The sequence below is a fragment of the Trematomus bernacchii genome, unplaced genomic scaffold (assembly GCF_902827165.1).
Source record: "Trematomus bernacchii unplaced genomic scaffold, fTreBer1.1, whole genome shotgun sequence".
Lineage (NCBI taxonomy): Eukaryota > Metazoa > Chordata > Actinopteri > Perciformes > Nototheniidae > Trematomus > Trematomus bernacchii.
The window spans coordinates 10407572-10432342 of NW_022987547.1; the positions used below are offsets into that span (position 1 = coordinate 10407572).

Here is a 24771-nt window from a genome sequence, read left to right on the forward strand (position 1 = left end):
CTGCGTTACAGCCTCATAGACAGCCAGAAAGAGATCACAAAGCAGGTGTGAAAGAAAGCATATCAATTAAAAACAGTTCACTTATTTCACATAACAAATGAACATGAAGGCTATGGGAAGCTATGGAAATACAGATCCAACTAATGAAACCTGATACATGCATAGGTCTTTTGATGTGTTTAGTCAAAGACAACACTGTAAAAATGCTGCTGAAGTCTCCTATTGAAGTCAGAGCAAGCAGAGGTCAGGCTTTATTTTGTACTGAAGCACAGCAATCCCCAACAATGCCCTCATTGATTTCTTGAGGGATTATATGTTCTCACAACCTTGTTGCTTAAAAGGATTACTCATTGTTCAGCTTTTTCACATACAAATAAATATCATTTTAACACCCCAAAGAACACATTTTTCTAAAAAGCTTCCAGGAACAAATTCGTAAATAGAAAAACGACTGCTGCAGCATCTGTTGATTCGTCAGTGCCACATGGAAAGGCATTCAATCTGAGGACCAACATCAGCCAGAGTGACAGGCCAGCACACCGTGTACAGACTGTTATATCCTCATGAGAGTTAACACAACTCTTTGTTTAATTACAGTAGTTTCCTGTAAAGAATCAGGTGGTTTTATCAGACATGTCCCTGTACTCAGTTTGATCAGCAATTACAAAGCTATCCTGTCTGTCCTCTTGCTGTAAAGGGTGCACTGATAAATAACCAAGCTTTGGATCAGTTTTGTTTAGGGACTACAAATCCCAGTGATTTCATTAGACATTTCATTGTCTAATAAACTGATAAGGGTGAGGTCCTTTGTCTCCCCATTGACTTGATATGTATTGGCTGCTCCCGTCAGCAGAAAAAGGGCTAAGCCCCACTCTCCCTTTGCTATCAATTAGGGCTTAATGTCTGACTCCCCCTGCTGCCTACAGAGGACCAAGGGCAGAGACTTTCAATGGGAGACATGACCACAGCTCACACAAGACTAATTACCAGCAGGGAATGACTTACACTGCTGGGATATGCAACGACCCCAACACCCCAAAGAACTGTGTTAAAGTCTATACCAACGACAATTTGAGTGCAAAAACATGAGTGTAAAAAACCCTTTACTGAAAAGACACATGTGAAATGTCATATAAACATGAGGATAACACAAGTTAACAATATTACTAAGCTACTTTGGATTCAGAATGCTTCCACATCCACAAGGGATTCACACAAATGCATGCATGAACTGCAGCATTACCATTTGAAATGTTATCCTTTTGAGAACCACGGTTTCCTATTCAGTCTCTTTAACACAATATTAAAGTGTGATTATCACAAGGCTGCGGTATTACCTAATGGTATTATTAGCAGGGTGGTAGGGGAAAATATATATGTTCTCCCTTTTGTGAGTAGAATTCACCTCTCATCATCCCTTAGAGACATTTCTCTTCATGTGCTCAGATTCAGAGTGGAGCCTGAGCTGTGTGTCAATGTCATGGTCACAGTGTGTGAGTCATGCTGCTGCGATATCAACAGCCGAGACCGGAGGGAGACATTAATGCAATGAGAGAACAGCATGCTTTGTACATTCTTGTTTTGTATATGTAGAAAATATACTCTTACTTACATTTTCACATATTTGAATTATAGATATTTTTATTTTTACGTGTTAAATTGGCAACTGGTTCAATCCCTGGCCCCAGTAGTCTAGATGTTAGAGGTCCTTGGGCAAGATACTGAACCCCAAATTGCTCCTGGGGGGGGCACAACGGTGTGTGTTTGTGTGTGGGTGTTAATGTTTATCGCTACTGATAAGGAGCCTGCACCTATGGTAGTGTCAGATGAAAGCTGGCTTTTTAGTGTTAAGAATGAAAAAGTGCTAAATTAATTCTATTTACCATTGAATTATTTTGGATATTAATACAAGTTGTAGTTGTGGTTTGTAGTATACAAATGTATGCGAAACACCCTTTATTAAAGCTTTGGGTAAGGCATTTTCTTCAACTAAGTAATTTGATTAGGTTGGATCAGCATATTCTCAAAGGCTTCTAAAACTCAATAACAATTAATAACAAAATACAAACATTGCATTTTTTTTAATTACATTTCTAGTTTAAGGGTTATAGTTTAAAGATGATATCTTGCAAGCTACAGGGCATTATTTTCACAAATGACAAACTAACATCACTTTTTCATCTAGGATTAAAATTCAAATGAATAGCGCTGCTGTGTGTTTTTCAAAGTCAGCATAGTGCTTAACATAAATACAGGTATTTCTATTAGATGTTATGATCCCTGTGAGGTTGAAAAGCCGTCAGACGGGCAGTACAAACTGAGAGTAATTGCATGAAAACCTTTTAATCTTTGAAAGTTGTCGGTTAGGGAAACAAACCGCTGATGACATTAAATCTTGTATGTTTAAATCATTTGTTTATCCGGTAATCTTTCCAATGCTCCAGAGAAAACAATTCTGACACGATGAACTCGAGATGGTTTATTGTTCCACAGGGTAAATGTCAATTACTGACCTCGAGCAACAACATTTCATCTGAGCGACGCCACATCAAAGCTGCGGTATTGCTCGTGTGAAAGGCCTATGTGTAATGGATCATTAATTATTCCCTTTGATTTATTTTTGGATTTTCCTACATCCCAAGATCACAAATGTTCTTGGTTTTACTTTGGGTTGCCGCTGACTGGCAAGAAAACCCCTATTCTATATTAAGACATGTCATCAAACAATGTTAAATCCTCCTTATCTTTCCTATTGCATCTGGATTCCAGTTAGGATATCCTGTAATTATCAAGCCAGCCACAGTTATGTTTTAGGATGGCTGACCAGATCTGATAAACTACATTGTAATAAGCTATACTTAGTCAGTATTTGCAACCCTCAGCAAATGGTTGCTTTTAGTACCTTGAGTTATATGTCCTTTTGACAGTGAGGGCTGTACTGGAAACAGACGTGCTTACATGCTATTAGCAGTGTGCTCATATTTAAAATAACTTGACTTATCCGAAGCCTGAAAATCTGCAGGAGTCAGAAACTACAGTTTTCATTGTACTATACACAGGAATAAGGACAGCGTGAAGCACTCAATAGATCATTTGAATATTCATTAAACTCAAAGGAATCGTCCCTGCTGGATTATAGCTTTATTAAGACTTAAAATGTACTGCATATATGATCATTAAAGATTAGAGCACCGTTCTGTGGTTTTATGCTTTAGATGTCTTTGGAAAGGCATTGAGAATGAAAAAAAGTTCCTAATTAAAGACTTTACTCATAATTAGGTTCACTTCATCTAACCTAAATGCTGCTTCAAAGAGAAACCTCAAGTGTTGGTGTGGAGATTAGGAGAGGTCTAATAAATCAATGAAGCTGGTTATCTGCCCCCGACACATACCATACTGTAGGAAGAAGACGGACATTAAAGAACTGTTTGAAGATCTAAAAAGTGCATACATTGACCTCAAGTCAACACAGTCTGTTAACAGTTAATCACCTGAATTTAGATCATATAGACACTACATATAAGCAGCCGACTTGCATAAGGCATGACAACAACATCAGTAAATGCAAACCTCCTGTCCGAAGTAATATGTTCCACCATTATGCCCGCCTCGACATGAGAAATATTGATTTGTGAGCCAACAGGGGGAGATTCAACAGTAAAAGCACACAAACACAGTTAGAGAGCTTTGCTGATTCAATGTGTTGGCATCCGCTCCTCGTAGCAAGATGTTAGATGTCAGAAATGCTTAATCCACTGCCTCATGCAATGTTGTTAAAAGGAAACTCTTTAAAAGGCTGGCGCAGGGCATAATGTCCTGCCAAGTTGATGATCACTTGTTTTTTTTAGTAAGGAGTTCCTTTTAACGTCATGATAATGGGCTCTTAAAGCTAAAATAATTGATTCAAGATATTCACAACTGTCTAACTTCTTCTGATAACTACAGTTTACAAGTTGGCACAGGCTCCATCCAACTAGAAACAAATTCACAAAACTGCTCCCAGGATTTGCCAAAATGTCTTGTTTATATATTACTGTCCATCTGTGTTGCACACATGTTATTGCTGTTGCGCATATTGTCTTGTTCACAGTTGCCACCAGTTGTTAATAAATATAAATGGCATATGTATACTTTACAAAGTAACTTGCTTTTGTATCTATCTAACTGATGTCTCCACTCACTGCTGTCTGTTCATGTTGGACAGGAGCAAATGCAAATGACAGAAGTGATGTTAAAGTCAGACGACAGAAGGGATGAACAGCTGGAGATGACAGGACTGGAAACTACTAAAGTGGAAACAGGAGGTACTGTGAAGACTCGGAAAAAAAGAAAACTTCAGTGACAGGAATCACTACATACAACAAGCTGTATAATAGCAAGGAAATGTGTAGCAAAAAGAAAACACAAGATTAAGAAATGCTACTAAAACCACTAACAATACTGACAGAACATGATACAACCAAGGCTTTAACCCACAGTTGTGGTTATATCAACATGATTTATAGGCCAACCTTAATGAAAAGAGCAAAAGTGTGAAAATAAATGGCCTTTCTCGTGCTGTACCATCACTTTTTTTATCAGCCAGGCTACAATCTTCCCATCTGGCTCATGCCACTTCACACAAACGGCTCTTCAGAGGCTCACTCCTCAGTGTTTGATACCAGAAGTACAGTAAAACTCACAATGTAGTTATTTCTGGCTGGCTGCTCCTAATTAGGATGAAAGACATGCTATAGGCATTGTTCAAATCTATATACAATCCTACAAATTCTACATAATGAGGGAACATGGTGGGTATATGCTTTACAAACCAGAGTAAAAAACCTTATGAGAATAGAGACATAACAATAAAAAGTAAACTAAAGGGAATATCATCTTAAGCAAAGATGTGATAAAAGTGGAGAGCAGAGGTGCTTGTAAGACTGCCCATAGATGTAGTGAGACATTTGAGTTAAAGTTGATAAAAAAAAAATACCAGCGAGCAAAACATAATTTTAAATTCATCCAGTAAAGCAGACAATAGTCTGAGATGAACTGAACAATATTAGCTAACCAATCGATCCAGAACTCATTAACGCATCTGAAACAGGGAAACAATAACTCTCCTGTGTATTGGTGGTTGAAAGATGCCGCAGTTATTTTCTGTCTGAAAATATATCTGCACAGTTACATTCACTATGCAATCAACATGAACACGTCAGAGAGTTGACATGTTCTTACATAAGATCACCACTTTTCTATTCCACATACAGCATTTTTCCAGTGTAACAGTGTTCAACATTGATTGTTGACCATATTGTAGGTTTAATTTTGAACATATTGGATATTTTTGTGAATGCTGCTGCAAAGCTTTACTCAATCTCATAATGATGAAAGTAAACACACTTTCAAGATAGATATTTGAGGATGTTTTGATATCACATTAAAGGATTAATTGGAGATTTGTGAAAAATGTGTTTCAAATAGTTTAAGGAGAAGATTGATAGCTTTGAAATTTAACAGGCACATTTTTCAGACTATCAAGTTTAAAAAGAAGATAAATCACTGAACCTATAAGCGTTTGTTGACTGTTACAAGCATACTTATTTGTCAACAAAGCCAAGCAGCAAATGTTACATTAAAATATGTCAACGTATTTCCCTGGAGGCTAAAAGCACAGACATCCTCTGCACTGTAAATAGTCCGGTTGCTCCCCTCCACAACATAAACAAGGTCTGACTCCAATGATGTCATCCCTTCCTGGTCGCAGAATGAATAGCAAACTGTTGAGCTAAACCGGCTTCATTCATTTGCCTGACAAGCCAACTTCCGTGTTTCCTTTTGAATGTGAAAGTTAGAGCGCTTACAGAAAGCCTAATGACACAGGAGCGGCTGTTGTGCTCGGTTTAGCTGGTGTGTGTGTGTGTGTGTGTGCGTGTGCGTGTGCGTGTGCGTGTGCGTGCAAATAAAGAAGCCTTGTGTGGAGGAGAGAGAGGGAGAGCATGAGAGGAGGTGGTGTCCAACAAAGAAAAGAGAGATTAGGGCATCAGTGCACACAATTACTGTTTGGAACCATTTGAAAAACGCAATTACAAAAATGTTATTAATTTCTACAGAGGAACCCATTAATATCAAAAATATAATTCAAAGAGCATGAATTAAAATGTCAGAATTTCAGATTTTTTTTTTAGAAAGATGCATAATCACAGAGGAACATATTGCCAAGGCTCAATGGATTGGCTTGACAGCTAAATAAATAAAACCTTGCCGATGAAACATTTGTTGTGAAACAAGTAAAACTCACCTTAGTTAATGATGAAATGAATGAAGGAGCACAAAAGCACTTCCATTGCCAGAGTGAAGCCTAATTAAAACAAATGACGCACCGAGTTTGTGATTCAAAACACATGCAGCAGTTTGAGCTGAATTTAAAAAAGGCTTGCTTGGTCAATTACTCTGTGAGTGGCCCAAACTAGAGTAAGCTTAATTATAAATCCAGTCCAATTTAAGGTTTACTGTAACACCTACTGCAGAGTTTGTCAGCTCGGCTGGAGGAAATGATTAATGTCAGAAAGGTCTCGGATTAAAAAAAGATACGACATGTGGTGTAAAAGAACAAGCAATTTCATATTTCAGAACACTCTGTCCTCCCTTTCCACCTGCGTTTACAATATATCTCACGTTACAGCTGAGTGATGGCAGAAATAATTTGATTAATTACATCAATTGTTAGCACTGTCCTGAACTGAGCTTATAACTCAATCAGGATTTTCTGAAAAAAAAGGCGAAAGCCTCACTAAAAAGTCAATTAAGAAAACAAAACACTTTTCCCAAACATAAACAATTTATCTCCATGAGTATGCCTCGCAGTCCTTCTGCCGAGAGCCAACACTAATTCAATGTGACAAATGATTTGAGGCGGTTTTAAAAAGTAACACAGTCTGGACACAAATAGTCATTTCCAAATACGTAAAAAGACAAATAACATTTTGAAGATTAAAAAAGCCTGTTTTCCATCACCTGTTAGAACCTGAATATCCTAATAAACCTATTTAGTACATGAACACCCTCCACAGTCCTGCCAACAGGACAAAAGCACACATCTCCAGCAGAGCCAGCATGTTGCTCACCCTGCACTGCCAAAAAGGTCTCAAAGTACTAACTGTGTTCTGTTAAAAGAGCAACACAGGAGATTAACAAGCCACGCATACATACTGCACGGTACAAAGTCCCCCTGCAGCTCCGACACAGCTCCACACGGTACATTTGCTCGCCTACCTGTAACCCACGTCTCCTCAGAATGCTGGACTCGTCCATGGTTAAGAGTCCCGACTTATCATCCCCTCTTACCGGTGCATAGCCGCGCTGCACAGCCTCCGCTCCAGCGCCCTGCTCTCTGCCTCCTTCAGGATAAATGTGATCTTACAGCTGCTAAACACTTCCATCAGAACTTATCTGATTGGAAGGCGTCAGTCAGCTGACACCTCCTCTTGTTCCTCTCCTCTGTAACTTCAGGAGTGAATGAGAGAGATGTAGCGAGCGCAGGGAAGAGAAAGAGAGAGGGAGCATGAGGGAGAAGATGGGCAGTGCTAATTTAGCGTAGCAGTGGGTGGGGGTGTGTGGGTGAGGAACGGAGGACAAGTGGGAGCCCCAAGACTCATTTCTCTGAGCAAGCCACGCTTTTTGAGCACCCTAGGTGACCATGAAAATGAGAGGATATCCTTCCAAGCATTGTTCTGCTCCAACTCAACAATGAATCCTACATCCTGTCTGCAGCTTACAGACCTCACTGGTCTTTTTGCAGTCAATGAGTCGCATGAAGACTACAAGATTTACAGGAAACATGATGGCAGAGACAACAGTTTCCATTATATGTGGAAGAGAAAGAGAGGGAAAAAAGTGTTTTATATGGAAGATAAAGAAAATAATAGCAAGCTGTTTAGGTAAAAAAATGTGCTGCCCAAGACCTTTAAAACCTGCTCTGAAAATGTCACCGAAACTGCTGTGGGCCAATTTGTATACAAGAAATACTTCCTTTCATTCCAAACAACCCAACACTGAGTCATTATCATGCTGGAATCAACTGCACCTCCCTGCACAGCCTGTATACTGAATATCCTGTGTCAATTTCCAACAATTTCACGCGCTGCTTTGTCTCCTACAGCTCTGCACGGAGATGAGTTTTTCAGAGGCAGTCGGCGAGCGACCGCAGATCTTCACACTCACTAACTCAATGTCCCCACACCCTCTAGAATTATTAGGAATTTGGAAAATGAGTTGTTTCAATTACCATGCTGACAATTTCTCTCCTGCAATTTCGCATTCTGTGTTTTTCTTTGCCCCCCTCCCCTGTTCACTTTCTCTTTTTTCACCCTCTCTCACTCATTTCCATTCACTGTGGTACTGCTTTGTGAATATTAAGTGGGCCCCTTCCATTCTCCTCAACTCCAGCCAAGCTCAAATGATTTCTCTTAGAGAGTATGGAGTGACAGCTACCAACTACTACAGGCTGGTGGAGGAGGTGTACGGGACTGTCACACAGGTGATCAACTTTCCCATTTCAAAACCTGTACAGAAACAGAATGCTGATGGGAGTGTTGCAGTTGGATTCGTTTGTGCTGAGGTGCCGATAAGAGAGCCAGGAGCAGACGGCTCAGGTCTGCGCTCGGGTAATCAGGCAGTTTTTTCTTTTAAGAAAGCCTTTTAACCCCTCAGAGGTTGAGGATTACAGTAGTCAAATTGTTGGGCTTGAACAATGCCCACCAGATTACCTGAGGGAATTAAAGATCCATGTAATGTTCAACAGACAGGCCTCGAGTCAATGCTCAGTCTGCGGCTGCCTAAAAGAAGAATTAAGGAAATTCCACATTGGACCAACACTGAAGATGAGAAGTTGCAGGAACACAGGGGAGGGGCCATTTGTCTTACTTAATAGAGAAGGGCCTTACTTATTTATAATACATAGTGTCTGTATAAGCAACATACATCTAACAACACAGAAAATGCACCCTTTTTGTCAAAACGTTGACCTGGTGGTGTCACTAGAGGAATATTTAGGAGATCACCAAAGTAATTGGAATACATTGTTGGGACACCTTCAATGTTGGCTCAAAATGCAATTGCAATCCAGCCAGTGGTTCTTTTGGATATTTAAGCGTCCGACAGTTTGACAAAGCAACTTTGCGATGGAAAAAAGGGACTAAAATGGCTCTAAACAATAAATACTTGTTGAAGCAGATTCTTTACTGCGAAAATGTGCTTCTTTATGTATTATATGTCATCGTAAATTGTATATCTTGCTTTTCGCACAATGGACAAAAAAGCAGTTTGAATATGTTATTTTGAGCTTTAAGAAACATTTGTATTGATGTTTCTATTTACTAAAAGCTATATATTTAAAATATCAGCAATCATTTAAGTCATTTGTAATCCATAATTCCATTCCAAAAAAAAAGAATACTGATATAATTCAATAAAAAATACTAGATAAATAATAATAATAACAGAAGCCCTTAGAAGATAACATGATTCATGATCATAGACAGTGTAGATAAAAGGTCATGATTCAGGGCAGCTATGAGGCAGACACATCGTGCCAGTGGCTTTGGAGCACAGCCACAGAATTGCCTTTGGGAAAAGTCCAGGGGTTGTCTGTGAGTCATTTCCTCCTGGCAGGTGGGCAGCAGAGGTTGTTTCCCTTTGCCTTTGGAGAAAAAAGGGGGAGCAGGAAGTGGAAGCATGCAGCGAGTGCTGATTGAGAGACCCACAGCCTCTGCTCTGCCCGGGCTTATCAGACCAAGAGGCAACCTGCAGATGTGAGGCCGGCAGAGGAGGGACATGGCCCTGTGAAGAGAGCAGCGAGGAAAGCAGGAATCAATTCCTTCCATACAAAGCAGTGCAAAGAATCCATCTGACCACCAAAGGAGCGAGAATATCCAGCCCTGATAAAACCCTGCAGAGCCAACCTCCCAACGGAAGAGAAGTCTTTAACCTTGACAACAAGCACGAAGACAGAAACCAAGACGAACCGACAGCTGCAACACATCTCTCTCACTTCATCCCTGTTTTTTTCTATTTTGAATACATTAACAGCCTTGCAAATGTAAGCATTCATAAGATGAGAATTATGTCAGCTTGAGTCCACTTGGAAAAATTCCAATAGGCTTTCTCCTTAATTCATTTCCACAATTTCATATAACACAAAGTCAAACTGCATAACAGCGTCACATTGAGAACTGTATCTGAAACAGAGCGAATGACAGGGGTTCAACGTCTCAACAGCAATTACTTGATCTGGAGTGACAGTTTCATTTACATCACAACTATGTTTACGGCAACATACTGCATGGTTGGTCTTAGTCATTTTGGGATGTGTTTCCAAAGTTATTCTGTGGAATATAAACAGTCAAGAGGAGAACAATAGCGATAAAAGCAATTCACAAAGATTAGCTAAATGTTTATTTGCAGTAAGATAGTATTACTAATGTTTATTGTTATTCTTTAGTTGTTGACACACACTCTCTTGTATTAAAATCAAACTACCTGTCCTGTAGTGACACAGTTCACTGTTTGGTTAAAGGAGGCCCCATTGTGCTTTCTTTTTGTCGTTTCCCCTTTCCTGTAGTGTGTTATATAGGTTTGTGTGCATGTAAATGGTCTGCAAGGGACTTTCTCTCCCACACTAATGGTCCCTTTTAAAATTCAGTTGTAGGATGAAATCAGCCTAAATCTTTTCCTTCTTTTTTGGGGGGCTTTTGAATTGTGTGCATGTGTCTATATACTGTAGATTAAAAAAAAAAGTACAATATACACAGTTGAATACTATGTGCAAAATAGGGATCACATTTAACCAAGATGAAAACACATAGCCATGCAGGGACCACAACACAAAGATACCAACAAAACCAGATCAATAAAGTCACTTATTTTCCACTCTCTGGTTTTGTGCTGGCTACTGGATAATCATATTTTTTATTAGATGTGGGCTGAAATAAAATAAACAATGGTATTATGGTATTTGTTAATAACTTCGTTTTTTCTGACCATACACCAAAACTCATAAACTGCATTTTCTTCCTTTTGTAACAACAAGCTGCTCCAACAACAACGCTATCAGTGAAGGACATCACCGAGTGCCATTATGAGGCAGAATGAGAGTCCACAAAGGCACAACATCAGGATTATGACAGTCTTATCTCCATATCGCACCAGAAGAGAGGTATTGATTTTCTGCCAAAGAGCATCACAATCAAGAGAGATGTGCCACGCTTGTCAAAGAGTCGTGCACACCCAGGGGCATGATGGGAGAGCATGAAGGAGGGAACAAGGCAAAAAGCAACAACAGGAGTCCTGGGGGGCAGAGGGGGGGGCAAAGCACGGCTGAAAACACTAAAGGAGTGTCATAGAGGTAATAAAGGTCACTCAGGAGACAAGGGGGAAATAAAGTAACCATGAGAATATACAAATAGCTATTAAACAACATCAAGTGGTGTGAATCCTTAATTAACTTGATTTAATTTAGTTTAAAATAGACGAGTAACACACCTGTGCAATCGCTTACGCTGAAGTGTATGGTTTTGGCGATTTATTTGTATTTTTCTATTTATTATTTATCTACTAACTCAATTCAATATTAATACAGACAATTGATATGGACAAGGTACCAGAAAATACAATTAGTAGAAGCGGGAGGGCAGAAAGCATAGTTTAAAGAAAACAGCCCTGCAGGGAGTCATCCAATTGCAAAGAGACACATTTCAGCACATATAGAATTACAAATTAAATAAATAAATAAAATCTATTTTAATATCAAAACCGCTCCCAGGATCTTTGAATCTATGTATACAAATAAATATAAATAATAATGTATATAAATACACACATTAATACATGCGTTTACATACACACCCATGAACTTTTATATTTACGAGAATGTGTTTAGGAAGTAGTGAGTATTTGACTTGATAAATGACTTGCGAGAGTTGTAAATGCTTGTTTCAAAATAGTATGTAGCTGAAACACAGTCCAGAGACTTTTCCCTTTTCTGATTTTCCATTCAACCGTTGAGTAATTGATATACAAAAATGTGAATTTATATCTTATATTTTCCATGATGATCTACATTTTCCTTGAAATTAATCTGTCCACAATGTCATCACTTTTATCAATTTTTGGGAAATGTTCATAATTAGCATATCAATTATTGAGTTAACTTGTGAACTTGTGAATGTATACCAACCATATTTATAATTTCCCTAGGCATTAATATATCTGCCAAATCTGCCAGCAGTTAGATTTGACAGCAATGTTCAGCGCAACAGATTCAGTATGAAGTTCAAAATTCAATCATTTATTGTCACAAAGGGCAGAGACTGGTGTGTCAACGCCATCAAGATGACAAATGCCACTCGCTTGTATATTGCAAATGAGACTCGCATTTTCCAACGTTTCTAATTGAGAAACAAAAAGAAGAGCAACTTCCATTTAGAGGTTAGTAGCTGAAGTGTTTGTCTTCTCTACCAAGGTTAAGCAATTCTCCATCTTCTCTAAGCTTGTTCTGCAGGCAGGATGAAACAGTGGCTGCAGACGAACCCCCGAGGTGTCAGAGCAGCCGATAGATACCGTAAAGATGTAGCAACACATCAGCCATTCAGCTTGTGTCTACACGAGACAATATGTTAGCAGCGGTCACCAGCATCTCATTTTCTCATGGTGCCAACCACTGAGTCACAAGAGGTTTGCAAACAGTGTTGAGAATAGAAATAAGGGTAAGACAAAATTTGAGCAGCGTATAACAGAAGACATTTGATTACATACTGTACACATTCAAATGACTGCTGGGAAAAGTGTGGGAAGACTTTAGAGCAGCAAGACTGTACAGAATACAAATGATAAGTTAAGAAAAAAAATCAGTATTGGCAATCATTAGTTCCACCAGAGGAAAGCCGGGCAAAATTGTAGCTAATTGACGCCTGGACTCGTCCTTCAGTGTGGAATCTCCTACAGTAAGGACGTGCAAGGAATTTTCTCACATTGCATTATATGCACAAACTGCCAATCAGTTTTTCCATTTAGCATGAAAACTCATGTTTTGGAGTTGGAGTGGTGCAGCATGGAACATAGTGGAGCGGGCACACAATGCACCACAGCCGTGCATTGCACCCTAATGCCTCTCCTTAGCAAAGAGCCCATTTTCCATCCTCTATCTGGGGGCCCATTTTGCTGAACAAAGTCTGATGAAGAAAATATGTCACCTTACAGCCTCATCTGAAAGCATTACAGTCCTCTCAATTAACATCTGACTGGTTCACAGCTCAGAGCACTTTGGCAAATTATCCTTACTGTATGTTCAATATGACGTGATAATTGCCATATAAGAAAAGTCTTGGTAGTTACATGCATATCTATCCAAATTTGATTGAAGTATTGTTAAATTATTCCTGTGTAGGCACTCTAAATCTCTTGCTAATATCCATGAGAAAGATATTGTGTATCTGTTTTCATGCTCTAACCTTTATGTGATGGTTGGCAAGAAACAAATACCTACAGGGATCTTTAAAGTATTACTATAAAAACAAAGTATCTTAAAATACTGGCAAAGTTCAAAATGTTAAAGAGTCATCATGTTTTGAAACTTAAATTGAGTCAACACATTGAGTGGAGGACTTATCTAGTAGAGGACAATTATTTTGTGGGCTGTGTTATGTTTGTGTTTTTAGACTACACTGAAAATGCACTAGCTCCCCCCAGTGTACAGAATTAGCTTACATATCTTGTAAGTGTATCACATACTGGATTGGTGGTGTTTTGTTGCTTCGTATCATTATTGTAAACAGAGTCACCATGATGTCAATGAGAAAGGTTCAGGTGACAGAGCCTTTTTCTGGGTCAAACTACTTGGGTCACTAATGGGGAAAGTGTCCAAAATGTACCATCACAGTAAAATCAGCCACACATACACTTACATTTTTACACACACACAAGCGCATCCTTTTTTATTACATTAACCTTTTCGGTAGCTGCGAGGGAGCACACAGTGGGAATGAGTCATCGCTTAACAGCATTGGATTATCCGCTTTTGATTGTATCTCACTCCTGAGACAACAAGATCACGATATATCACATCAGAGTATCTGTCAATGTCATCTGAAAGAGCAGAGCCCGCTGAAGGTCACCTCTGCCTTCATGATGTCATTCCATTCAAACTAGGGACACACTTGAACCTGCTCAAAATGTGGTTTTATTTCAGATTTCAGATTTTCTTTTTTAAACTTAACAAACCTCAACAGGCATGCTTTAAAGGTCCCATGTCATGCTTTTCCGGTTATTACCCGTCCCCTTGTGTGTTATGTAGCTTGTTCTGCATGTAAACGGTCTGCAAAGTCACAAACCCTCAAAGTACACCCTGTAGCGAGTAAAACTCTAACACAGAAAAGACCTGTCTATGCTGCCCCAGAACGCCTCTTTGGAGATTTTTATTTTTTTATTTTTTTATTCCTGGAACCAAGTGACGTAACCATACCCAGGTCCAAATGGACCAATCCGTGGAGCTCCTCACACACACACACACACTCAGCCTTATCTTTTCTCAGCCGCGGCTCCGTGGATCTCCACTCACAGTTCGCCACACACTCACGTGTGTGTGCTCAGGCTGAGTTCCGGGCAATCCCCCACAGGAGCAATTTGGGGTGAAGTGTCTTGCCCAGGGACACAACGACATGCTGACTGCAGTGGGGTTTGAACCTGTGCTCCCCTGATCCGAACACCAACGCACTAATCCACTGCGCCACATCCACAGGCCCAATATCGGCCTTTATGAATGCATGAATCATTCTTGATCAATTAAAACACCTATGTTGCATGGCTCATGTTATGTACCCAGAAGTCAATTCCCATAAAAAGCCACAATATACACATAAGAAATAATACAATGGATAAACAAAATATTATTACTTCACTGTTAAATATGTGTAGACACATGCAAGAGAAGCTTAGTGATGTTGCCTGCAACTGTTCAAACGGTGAGGTCACTGGAGCATAGGTCAGGATGCAGAATATGGTGAGTAATGATTTATATATTTATCTAGTCTGAGTCTCATTGAGGTTAAAAATGCTCTTTTACAAGAGAGTCATGGCAGCAACACATTTTCAAACAAGAAATGAAAAACAAGAACAGAGATCATATCATAGTCCCGATCAGAAACGTCATTGTACGAAGCATCTACAGACAGAGTTGCCTGCTTCATGGTTATTAAGAAGCACTTTATTTAGGAGGTACTCACCAGGCTGGAGGTGAGGGAGGGGTCTGACTTCCCGAGGTACAGGGAACACATGCGAACCAGGTTAGAGGTCTCCGATGCGGTGTGTGTCTGCTGGGGAGCGGTGGGCAGCAGGAGGTACTTCCCTGCAGAGCAACAACAGGACAAGGTCAGTTAATGTTTTGCAATTTTGGGGAATTTTGCAAGACAGATTCCCCCCCAAAACTTCTCAGATAGCTGAATCTGTTTGTTTTGTTTTTTTTTACTGGTGGAAATTAGAGGGTCATTTATCGATTATTTCGCAAATATATAATAAAATGATGTATTTATCATTAAAAATAAATAAACTCTACAAATTTGAGAAGCAAAAATGTGTATTCTTCTTTACCCTGCTCCAATTGTCTCATATCCCCAAAATAGGTTTTGTGACCCTTACACATGGGATGACTTTTACATTGGAATCCACCAGATGAACAACAACTGTACAGTAGCTATAACTAATTCAACTAGAGCCAGCTACAATAGTGAAATGCTATTTGCACATTAATGCATCATAATTAAGTAATAAATAGTAATACATCAGTGACAGGGGCCACTTTTCTACATAATGAGTATTATTATTTGTGTTACTTTTTCAAAGCAGGGATTTCTTTGAGGAGCATCTTTGCAATTTATTGGTACTTTTACTTTAGTAAAGGATCTAAACAGTGTTTTCACTATACTATGAGGTTGTCAACTAGATTTGTCGCACAACTGTAAATTCAAACTGTCATTAGTTATCACAGTACCACCCCTGACTTATAACAAGAGGGAGGGAATAAATGGAGGAGAGAGAACTGACATACAGGTGACATAAGATAATCCTTGCCGTCTGCTCTTCTTAGGAGTGCAAAGCTAAAGGCTCTGACTGTGCAGCAAGGCAGGGTGACAAAGGGTTAAACACGGCCAGAGGGGGAAAACATTTAGTCCCATAATACATCATCAAAGCACCAGCACTGCACTGCGACTAAAGTCTGATGATGATAAGAAGAATGAATCACCTATATGTTTTATTATCAACAGGAGCTCTGCACAAAAGTATCGTTTGTAAAACTGAAATCAGATCTCCTCTTTAGCTCTCAGTGCCGGCCCCTAGATGGCACCAAAAGCTCTTTTTAACTGCCCTCTTCGTTAAACCTTAGTGCATCAAGGTAAAACAAAGATTAAAACATAACATAAACAGCCTCAGTATCATTATCAGCAGATCTTAATGTGCACCTGGCACATGGATTGAATAATTCTTTGTTGAAGTGTTCTCATCCTTTATCCATGTGTATATATTTCCATTTCCTGTTTAAGTTAACACTCGAGGAGACAGGAGAGAATTTAGAAAACTTGGCTCAGTGAAGTAAGGCAAGATATCCAGACTGTGCTCAGAACATAAAGGACATATCTCAAGTTCACATGAGATAGTATAAGTCAAACATCCAATGTGTTACGCTTTTATAAATGGTAGAAGGCATGTCTATAAATTCACGGTCCCGCTATTGCTGTAGGTGTTCATTTAGAGGTGGAAGACTGATATCTTTCCCCAATATAACAGTAATATGAGTTTTGTAAATGTAGTATTGCATGAAAAGTGCAGTTTAGGGACGCTCTGGTGCCTCTGCAGATCGAGTCTTGCAGGAGACCTATCTTTTTCTACACTCATTTCCTGTCAACTCTATCAACTGCTGACTCAACTGTTGACATTAAATGCCCACAAAAACACTTAACATTAAATAAACAGTTTAAAGCTACAGCTGTTTGCCTTTGCACAATAACACTGCCGCTGGTTATTTAAAACATTTGAGTTATTTCTCACTCTTCTTCAGATAATTGAAAAGAATATCACTTTTTTCTAAGGGTCAGTTCTGGACCTGGATCTAGTATTTACTGTGCTACAGTTATCTCTATAGTTTCAATGATCACTTCAGTCAAATCTGAAGAATTGAAGGGAGACCAAACCGGATGAGGAGGGAAATCTGTGGTCTTTCCTTCCTTACTGGCAAAAGCTTTCCTCACTTAAGCCATCACATCCCGGCATAAAGGAAATCTCTCATCAACACTGTTAGAAAGTCAGGAAAAATGACTAGATGGGGAAAGTTTTTGTTGATTGTGCAGATTTTCCTTAAAGCCTATGAAAACATGGTTTATGATTTCAATTCATTTTGAGTAAATATTGATGGCTATATAAATAACGGACACAGTAGAAGCTCTGGGGAAAAAAACATCTTATGTTTGGTTTACTTTATTTGCTAGTCGAGTAGAAATGTCATGTGAGAGGATCAAAACAACTCAAAAATGTGATGTTTTCAGAAAATATTATCTTAAAATTAAGCTTTACACTTCTGGAGGGCATCCTGTGTGTTCATTATCTGCTGCCTGCAAAAGATGATGTAACCTTATAAGGTTTATCAAACTAATCTCCAAAGACTTTTTTTTTAATAGTGACGCACGCTGTCATTTCTACTTTCTCAAGGACAGGTTAAAGTGACAGGCCCCCAGAAGTGATTATCCCTTCCTGTTTGAATAAAAAGTCCTACATATATAGTGGAGTTTTTACTGTCATTACCACTTTACTTTAAAAATTGTTTAAATCAATCAAACTAAAATCATTCATCCCCATTTAAGAATTATTACGTAATCTACAGGTGATAAATTGACATTAGTTTGTCATTAATGTGATGAAAAAAATACAGAAAGAAATCCACTGCTTGTCGACCACTTAATATACGTGTTAAAGCTTGGAAACAGTGCAAATATTATGCGAAACCCCACAGTAAAATATACAAATATAGGGACCATCAGCTTTACAAATGCATCAATCTGGCATCTAAAGCAACAAAAATACTTGTAAGAATCCTGAAATAGGGAGCAAAATAATTACCTGTGAGGCCACCCCCTAGGCTCCTCCTTCGAAGGTATTTTCCATCCTCATTGAGGTGTAGTTTAAATTTGAGAGCAGAATTGAATCCATGAGACAACTCTGGGTCACTGGACTTCCTGAGGTATGTGGAGGGAGGGTAGTGGATGTCGTCCAACTGGAGGAGTAAATGGAAAACAATCAGTGGGTTCAAAAAAAGTCATTTATCAGTGTGCTTCATACATTAGCTTGAGGAAACGTTATTCTATTTGTGGAAAAAGTATTTCTATTTTCTATTTCTCAGTCTTTAATTCACTCTTAAATCAGTCAAGTCAGACAGTTTCAGAAAATAAGGTCCGACACCTTAAAAAAGTAACTCGGAACTAAAAAGCCATATTAACACGGTAACAATCATTGGTACCTGCTGAAACGACAACATAATGAGGGGTTTGCCAACATGTTGTGGAGAGAGAAATAAGAGAGGAAATCTAATATATAATATACTTGAAAAAAATCTAATATGAACAATTGGCAAAGTCCACATTTGTAAAACGGGATGAACTTATATAAATGGCAGGAAACCCTAAAGGGAGGACTCAAATCCTTAAATGAATTCATAGGAGGGGGATTTCCAGGGGGTTCTCTATAATGTTCAGCTCACTGCTAAGCACAACACGTATGAATCACTTTCTCAATCCAACACTTTAAGGTCAGCGGTGTAGCTTTTTATTGAGGAACAGGACACTCTGAGCAGCGAGCAGTATTCCAATGACAGTACTGGAGATATCATAACAGAAATAGTGAGAGTGGCAGTGAGAGTAATAGTAAAACATATAACCATACAATGCTCATGAATAAAGTAACAGGTACACATTAACGAATATGGATGGTCAGTAACACATTTCCATGGGACACATCACAGCGGGGACAGGTTGCACTAGCCTATTGCATTCTCAGGAGATAATGACCTTCAGACCAGAGCACAATGCCCGGTGGTTAGGAAGAGGCCCTCCCTGAGAATACAAAGACATACATGGCTCAGAGCATTCTGTGGAAGGAAATAGCCTGCCCTCTAGGCCTCTCTATGGAAGGATTCATGATCCCAGCACGGCGAAGGACAACTGAGACCTCTACAACTCGTTTTGGGGAGGCTTGCCCTCAGAATGACTGAAGAAATCTAGAGCAAAAGTGACAGAGTTCACCCACGAAACAAACGAACAAGGGTAATGCTTTTCAAAAAGGCCAAAATAGAAAAAAACAGACTTGTATGCAGTGTATCTACAGTCATCAATTCTAGTAACAACTTCAGTCATCATGAGGCAATTGATCTTTTGCTGCACAGCCTAAAGTCAAATAGACAGCACAACATCAGGATCTCATGACCCCGACATCCCAGAGCTCTGCAACAGTCTTCTTCATTGTTTGTCTGAAACATAAATATGTGATATTGCTGTGCATGCATGTACAAACCTATTGCAATGGAACTTAGATAGATGAATGATGAAGGGAAAAGAAACAGGCAGCCATGAGCAGGATGGTGGAACATGCACTCCACTGTTCTGTCCTAACACAGACTCTATTTATGTTACGGTGGCACTTTACAATGCATGGTGACATTTCATGTACGGTAATGTACAGCATGTATTCACAGAGACATTTGTCGTATTATCTAACCTCCACTGTGGTAATAAAAAGACAACTGAATAAAAACGTTCCAACTATGCAAGACTGTGTTGTCAAAAAGTGAACTTTTCGAACAAGTTGTTTCCTCGGTATTACAATGAATCCTTTCACAACAAGCAGAATAACAACAGTCACAGGCCCAACATCTAATATTTGAGCTATAACACTATTGAGGCTGAGATGAACAGCTGTGACAGCCAAATGTCCATTTGCACCTTTGTTTCCAAATATTTGATTAAATTGCAGTTTGTAATGAGTTTTCAGAAGAAGAAAACAAAAGTTCATCATCTCCATCTGTATAACTTCCTGATCATTTACTCATTACCTACAAAAAATGTATATTTGTGTTATTGGTTTGAAATATTTTTTCATTGTACACAAATGTTAGGTCAGATGTGTCAAACATATCTCATGTCTTAAATGTTTAAGTCTAAACAGGTCATACTTTATATAAGCTGTGTAACAGTTGCAGAGGACTATTAAATATTTAGTCACAAATATGTTTTATGTATAACTAGATTGAGATGCAACCTATTTTAATTGAGTCATGTGTTAATCTCCTAAAAGTTTGAATTTAAAACTAAATGGTGCAACCATCTCCAGATACAAAACTTAAAGGCAAATCCAATCAGATTTATCACAATGAAATAGGAACGTGTCGGACTGTTATGTAATTTTAAAGCAAACAGATAATAACCAAGCAATGCCTCTATACACAGTTTGGAGTTATGCTGTGAAACAATCGTGCATCATCCAGTCGCATAGTTCAGAACCAAAGGCATCTTTCCTTAGTGCAGGTCACTATGATCTGTATGCCTGAACAGCAAACAGTGATACCATGTCCTGACGGAGGACAGTGGCTATGCTAAATGACTGCAGGGTCCCCATGTGCACTGTTTCTACATCACTGAGGAAGTGACGCATTTCCTCCAAGATGCTGTGTTTCATAATATATCTCAGCTTACGCTGTCTTTAATCAACTTCTTTCCTTCAACACAGCGACAGTATTTTCAGCATTAGGGCCTTATGTGTTTTCATCGTTGCATAGTTGTAAATATAAGCCAGATGACAAGAGAAGAAACGTGGTGTTTCTGTTGCGTTTGATTGATTTTGAATCCATAAAGCAGTCTATTTGATCACTAGCAGTTGACTATACCCTTAAAAGGAAGTGAGATAATCACCAACTGCATCTCGCTATCTGTGCACTGGTCCAAAGTCTGAAATTGAAAGGCATGCAATATATTTTGTTTTGACTTTTTTTTTCTTCAAATGACTGTGGAAACATGAAATATCAGTATTTTTAAAAAGAAAAAGAATAACAGAAATACTTTGAGCAGTGGAATTCAGAAAATGCTTCATCCATTTATGGGAAAATAGATTTCTGCCTAGAATACTATGGTAAGGCAGAATACAGTGCAATCTCTGAGCATCCTAACCCCAACAACAACAAGCTGTAGAGGCCTTGGAATCAGTTGTTGCACCATAACAGATATACGAGCCTGTGTTCACTGTGAAAGGCTAGAGTTTCATTTTATATATTTGTTGACTGAGCTTGGCTATAATTATCAGCAAATGACATTTGAGTTATCAGAAAAACAATATTTCCTGTACCATGCATGCATAATTGGATTTAAGACAATTAAATAAGACAGCTGACACTAATGGCGCGTTTCCACTACAGCCCGCAGCCCGGTTTAAGAGGGCTGTGACGTCAGCGGCCCGTCTTTGGTTGCGTTTCCACTTGGCCTAGTACCGGCCGGCGGGTCCTAATTCACAGTTTTTCTGGCCTCATAAAATCGTGGGGCCAGGGCCAGAGGCAACGAGGCTGAGTCGGGCTGAGTATGCTAAACTAGAGAGAGCGTCGCTGGCAAGGGGGCAACAACTACAACAAGATGGACATATTTTACCGTGATTTAATTGTAATACACGTTTCAAAATGATGCCGAAGTAACAACATACTGATACCGGTTAGTAAAAACCATGAATTAATGCTTTGTCAAGTCTGCAGACAGACGGCAGGGGAAAAACCTTTTAAAATGCTTGTTTTCTAAATGGAGATTGGCTAAGCTAACGCAGTATATGCCCCGACCGTCCACACTCACAACAACGGCCTATACAGACATAAATAAAGCAGCGACTGTATTCACCATGACACAGGCAGTCTGTGGTTTGTACTTGTTTAACTTTTGTCTAGTTTCTGAACATATATGAGGAGCTGTGAGCTCTGAGTGCTAACAGCTAACGGCTGTGTTGTTTTTCTGGGGTCCTCTGAAGATCACGTCACGGCTCCGCCTACACTGCGTTACTATAGATACTGCCCCAGTTCCTAAACTGTAATGGAAATGCGCCATAAAGTGAGCCAGTCCTAACGAGGCCCAGCCATACCGAGCGGGGCCGAGCGAGGCCGTGTAGTGGAAACGCGGCATAAGATATTAGTCAGACTTTGGATTGTCCAAAACATCTCCATTGATTTTAAAAGTGTGCGTCAGTCCTTGAAATGCACATTTGATTACATATGAAACACTGCAGCTAACAGTCAACATTTAGCTTGCTGTGTGCACAGCGGGTAGCACACACGTTGCACTTTTGGCAGCCCTCAGTGCCCTTTCACCTACAGTACCATTCCTCCCTTCCTGCAGCAGAGAGCCACGCAGAGCTCCTGAGAGCCAGATCAAACCCGAGCTGCCCCTCCTTCCTCTCCCCACCCTCAGCTTCACACAGTGGACAGTACCAACAACCCTTTGTTGTCAAAGCATAGAACAGACGCCAAACAAGAGAAACAACGATTATGGACTGCACAACAAAAACAGTCAGTCTGAAAGATGAAGCCTTAACCTGTATAGAATATGGGACAAATTGTATCTATGTTGCTATGTTTTGGTTTATTTGCCGTTACACTACTAATACCGAGTCTATTACATACAATACAACACTATCCATTTATTTGCACCTATATGCACTATCTAGCATCTTGAAGTTCATGATACCAAGATAACCACCCATTCCTGTTATTAAAACTTGCATGAAAATAAGGCATTATTCTGATCATGAATACTTTGACAACTACAAAGACGAATGTTTTTGGGGTGCTTGGGGGAAGCAGAAACAAGTTGTGAGATAACTGACCTATATTATTCAAAATAAAAATTGATACGGCGCATAGTAAACGGTTACATAATTACACATCTTGCAGTAACAGAGCAACAATAGCATTTGTGTGGCTGACCAAGTGGTAAATGTTACTCCATTACTAACCATCTTAATGCTATGGTTTTGGTCTCGACCAACCACTGAGGGAAATATCTGTCTTTAGCTACAACATGCTTTAAATGGAGGCAGAATCATTGGAAATAAGGAAAAGCACAAGCACACAAACCAGTGAATCAATAAAGACAATATGCAAGGGAACAGAAATGAAATGCATATAAGGAATGGTTCCAGCATATTGTGAATGAACTGAGCAAGAGCTGAGCAAACACAGCAGAAGTTGAACTCCTGCTGATGACCTTTATCAACCTAGATTACAAGGACTACATAGACTGGAGGCAGGTAAAGACAAATCAAAGACAAATCAAAGACGTTCAAACACTTTTTCTATACGGGTATATAAACAAGCACACACAGCTAGCAAAACAAACTGAAAGCAGAAGGACAGAGCAGCAGGAAGAGTTGTTTATACTACAGCCACTTAGCATGGTTCTGCATTACAAAGTTAAAGGGATGAGTCATGATTTCCGATTCAAAGAAACATAACAAAAGCTGAACTACAAAGGGAGAATTAGCAAATGCATTCACACCCAGGATATTAATTCCCTTTAAGGATTTGAGGGGAAGTGTTGTTTATCATTTCACTGAGATGGATTAAAGGACCATTTATAAGTGGGAACAGTGTGTGTCTTTCATTGGGGTTGCTAAGCCACAATGAATACACATAATGTAAAACGGGAACATAGAGCCCATATATCAAGAGGCTTTAGTCTAGAGCTGCTTCCAGTCATCGCTGTCCTTTGTTTCACTCATCGTTTTCCCTGCCATTGTTTTTCTGTCATATCTTTTTCTGACCAACAACTGAGAATAACAAGGATTAGTAATAATCAAATCACATTTGTTTTTCACACAAGCTTACACATTTATCTAAATTGTAAACTCAACTGAGTGTTGCTCCGCCAAGCAAGGTTAAGGTCTACATCAGTGTCTGTCCTAAATGTCAATGCTTCACCATTCTGTCCAATTAAACCTTTTTTTTTTTTTTTTTTTTTTTTTTTTTTTAAATCATTGTACTTGGTGTGATGAATTATTGAGTTGTGGCAAGAACTTGTTTTGTGTGGTTACAGTGACAGTTGACCAACAATATCTAATCAGAATATCCTCCATTACAGACGCTTGTGCCAAACTTGAATACATTAAAGAGAACAGAACAAACAGAACAACCAAAAACCATGCCAGGAGCCACAACTGTCGCCCACACAAATGCATTACATGCAGCTTTTAAAACCAAAATATGTGTGCTTCCATGTTGTTCCATTTAAAAGCACACCACACGCAGAGTGGTGCATATTATATCATTGTACTTCATCATGGCTGGTATTTTATTGTCTCAGAGTGCAAAGTCATCAACCAACCAGACATTTCAAATCAAACTATTATGTTCAAAACACTTTTCCAATTGACTGACAAAATGTAATTTAACCAAGTCTGCATTATATTAAACACAGAATTGGCTTGCAGAAAGTTGCAATGTGTATGGGAGGCTGTGCAGGCCACTCTGACCTCAGCGTGCTGTGGCTGTTTTGATTCTGCGACGAAGTGCGACCAAAATAAATGTTGGGAATAGTTTAACTTTCGTGGCCAGGAAGTATCCGCAGCCAATCAGAAAACAGATTCCTGTGGCTCATGGGACATGGTGACCTCTGTTACAAAGAATTTCTTCCTGTTTGTGACCCATGAACATGCGTCCTGGACTCAAAA

At 39.2% G+C, this 24771-nt stretch overlaps 1 protein-coding gene across 5 annotated transcripts in view; it reads right to left on the bottom strand.

Annotated features, from left to right (window-relative positions):
- The window catches only part of mast4 (microtubule associated serine/threonine kinase family member 4), a 79837-nt gene that overhangs the window by 44270 nt on the left and 10796 nt on the right, over positions 1–24771 (bottom strand). For 4 of the 5 annotated variants that reach the window (XM_034122986.1, XM_034122983.1, XM_034122982.1 and 1 more), the window contains exons 2-3: positions 18145–18298; positions 15261–15382 (exon numbers count right to left, since the gene is read on the bottom strand). In XM_034122986.1, coding sequence (XP_033978877.1) covers positions 15261–15382; positions 18145–18298 — 276 coding nt within the window. Of the gene's footprint in view, positions 1–7257; positions 7464–15260; positions 15383–18144; positions 18299–24771 lie in introns of those variants that run through there. The other variant, XM_034122988.1, reaches the window with a different exon arrangement.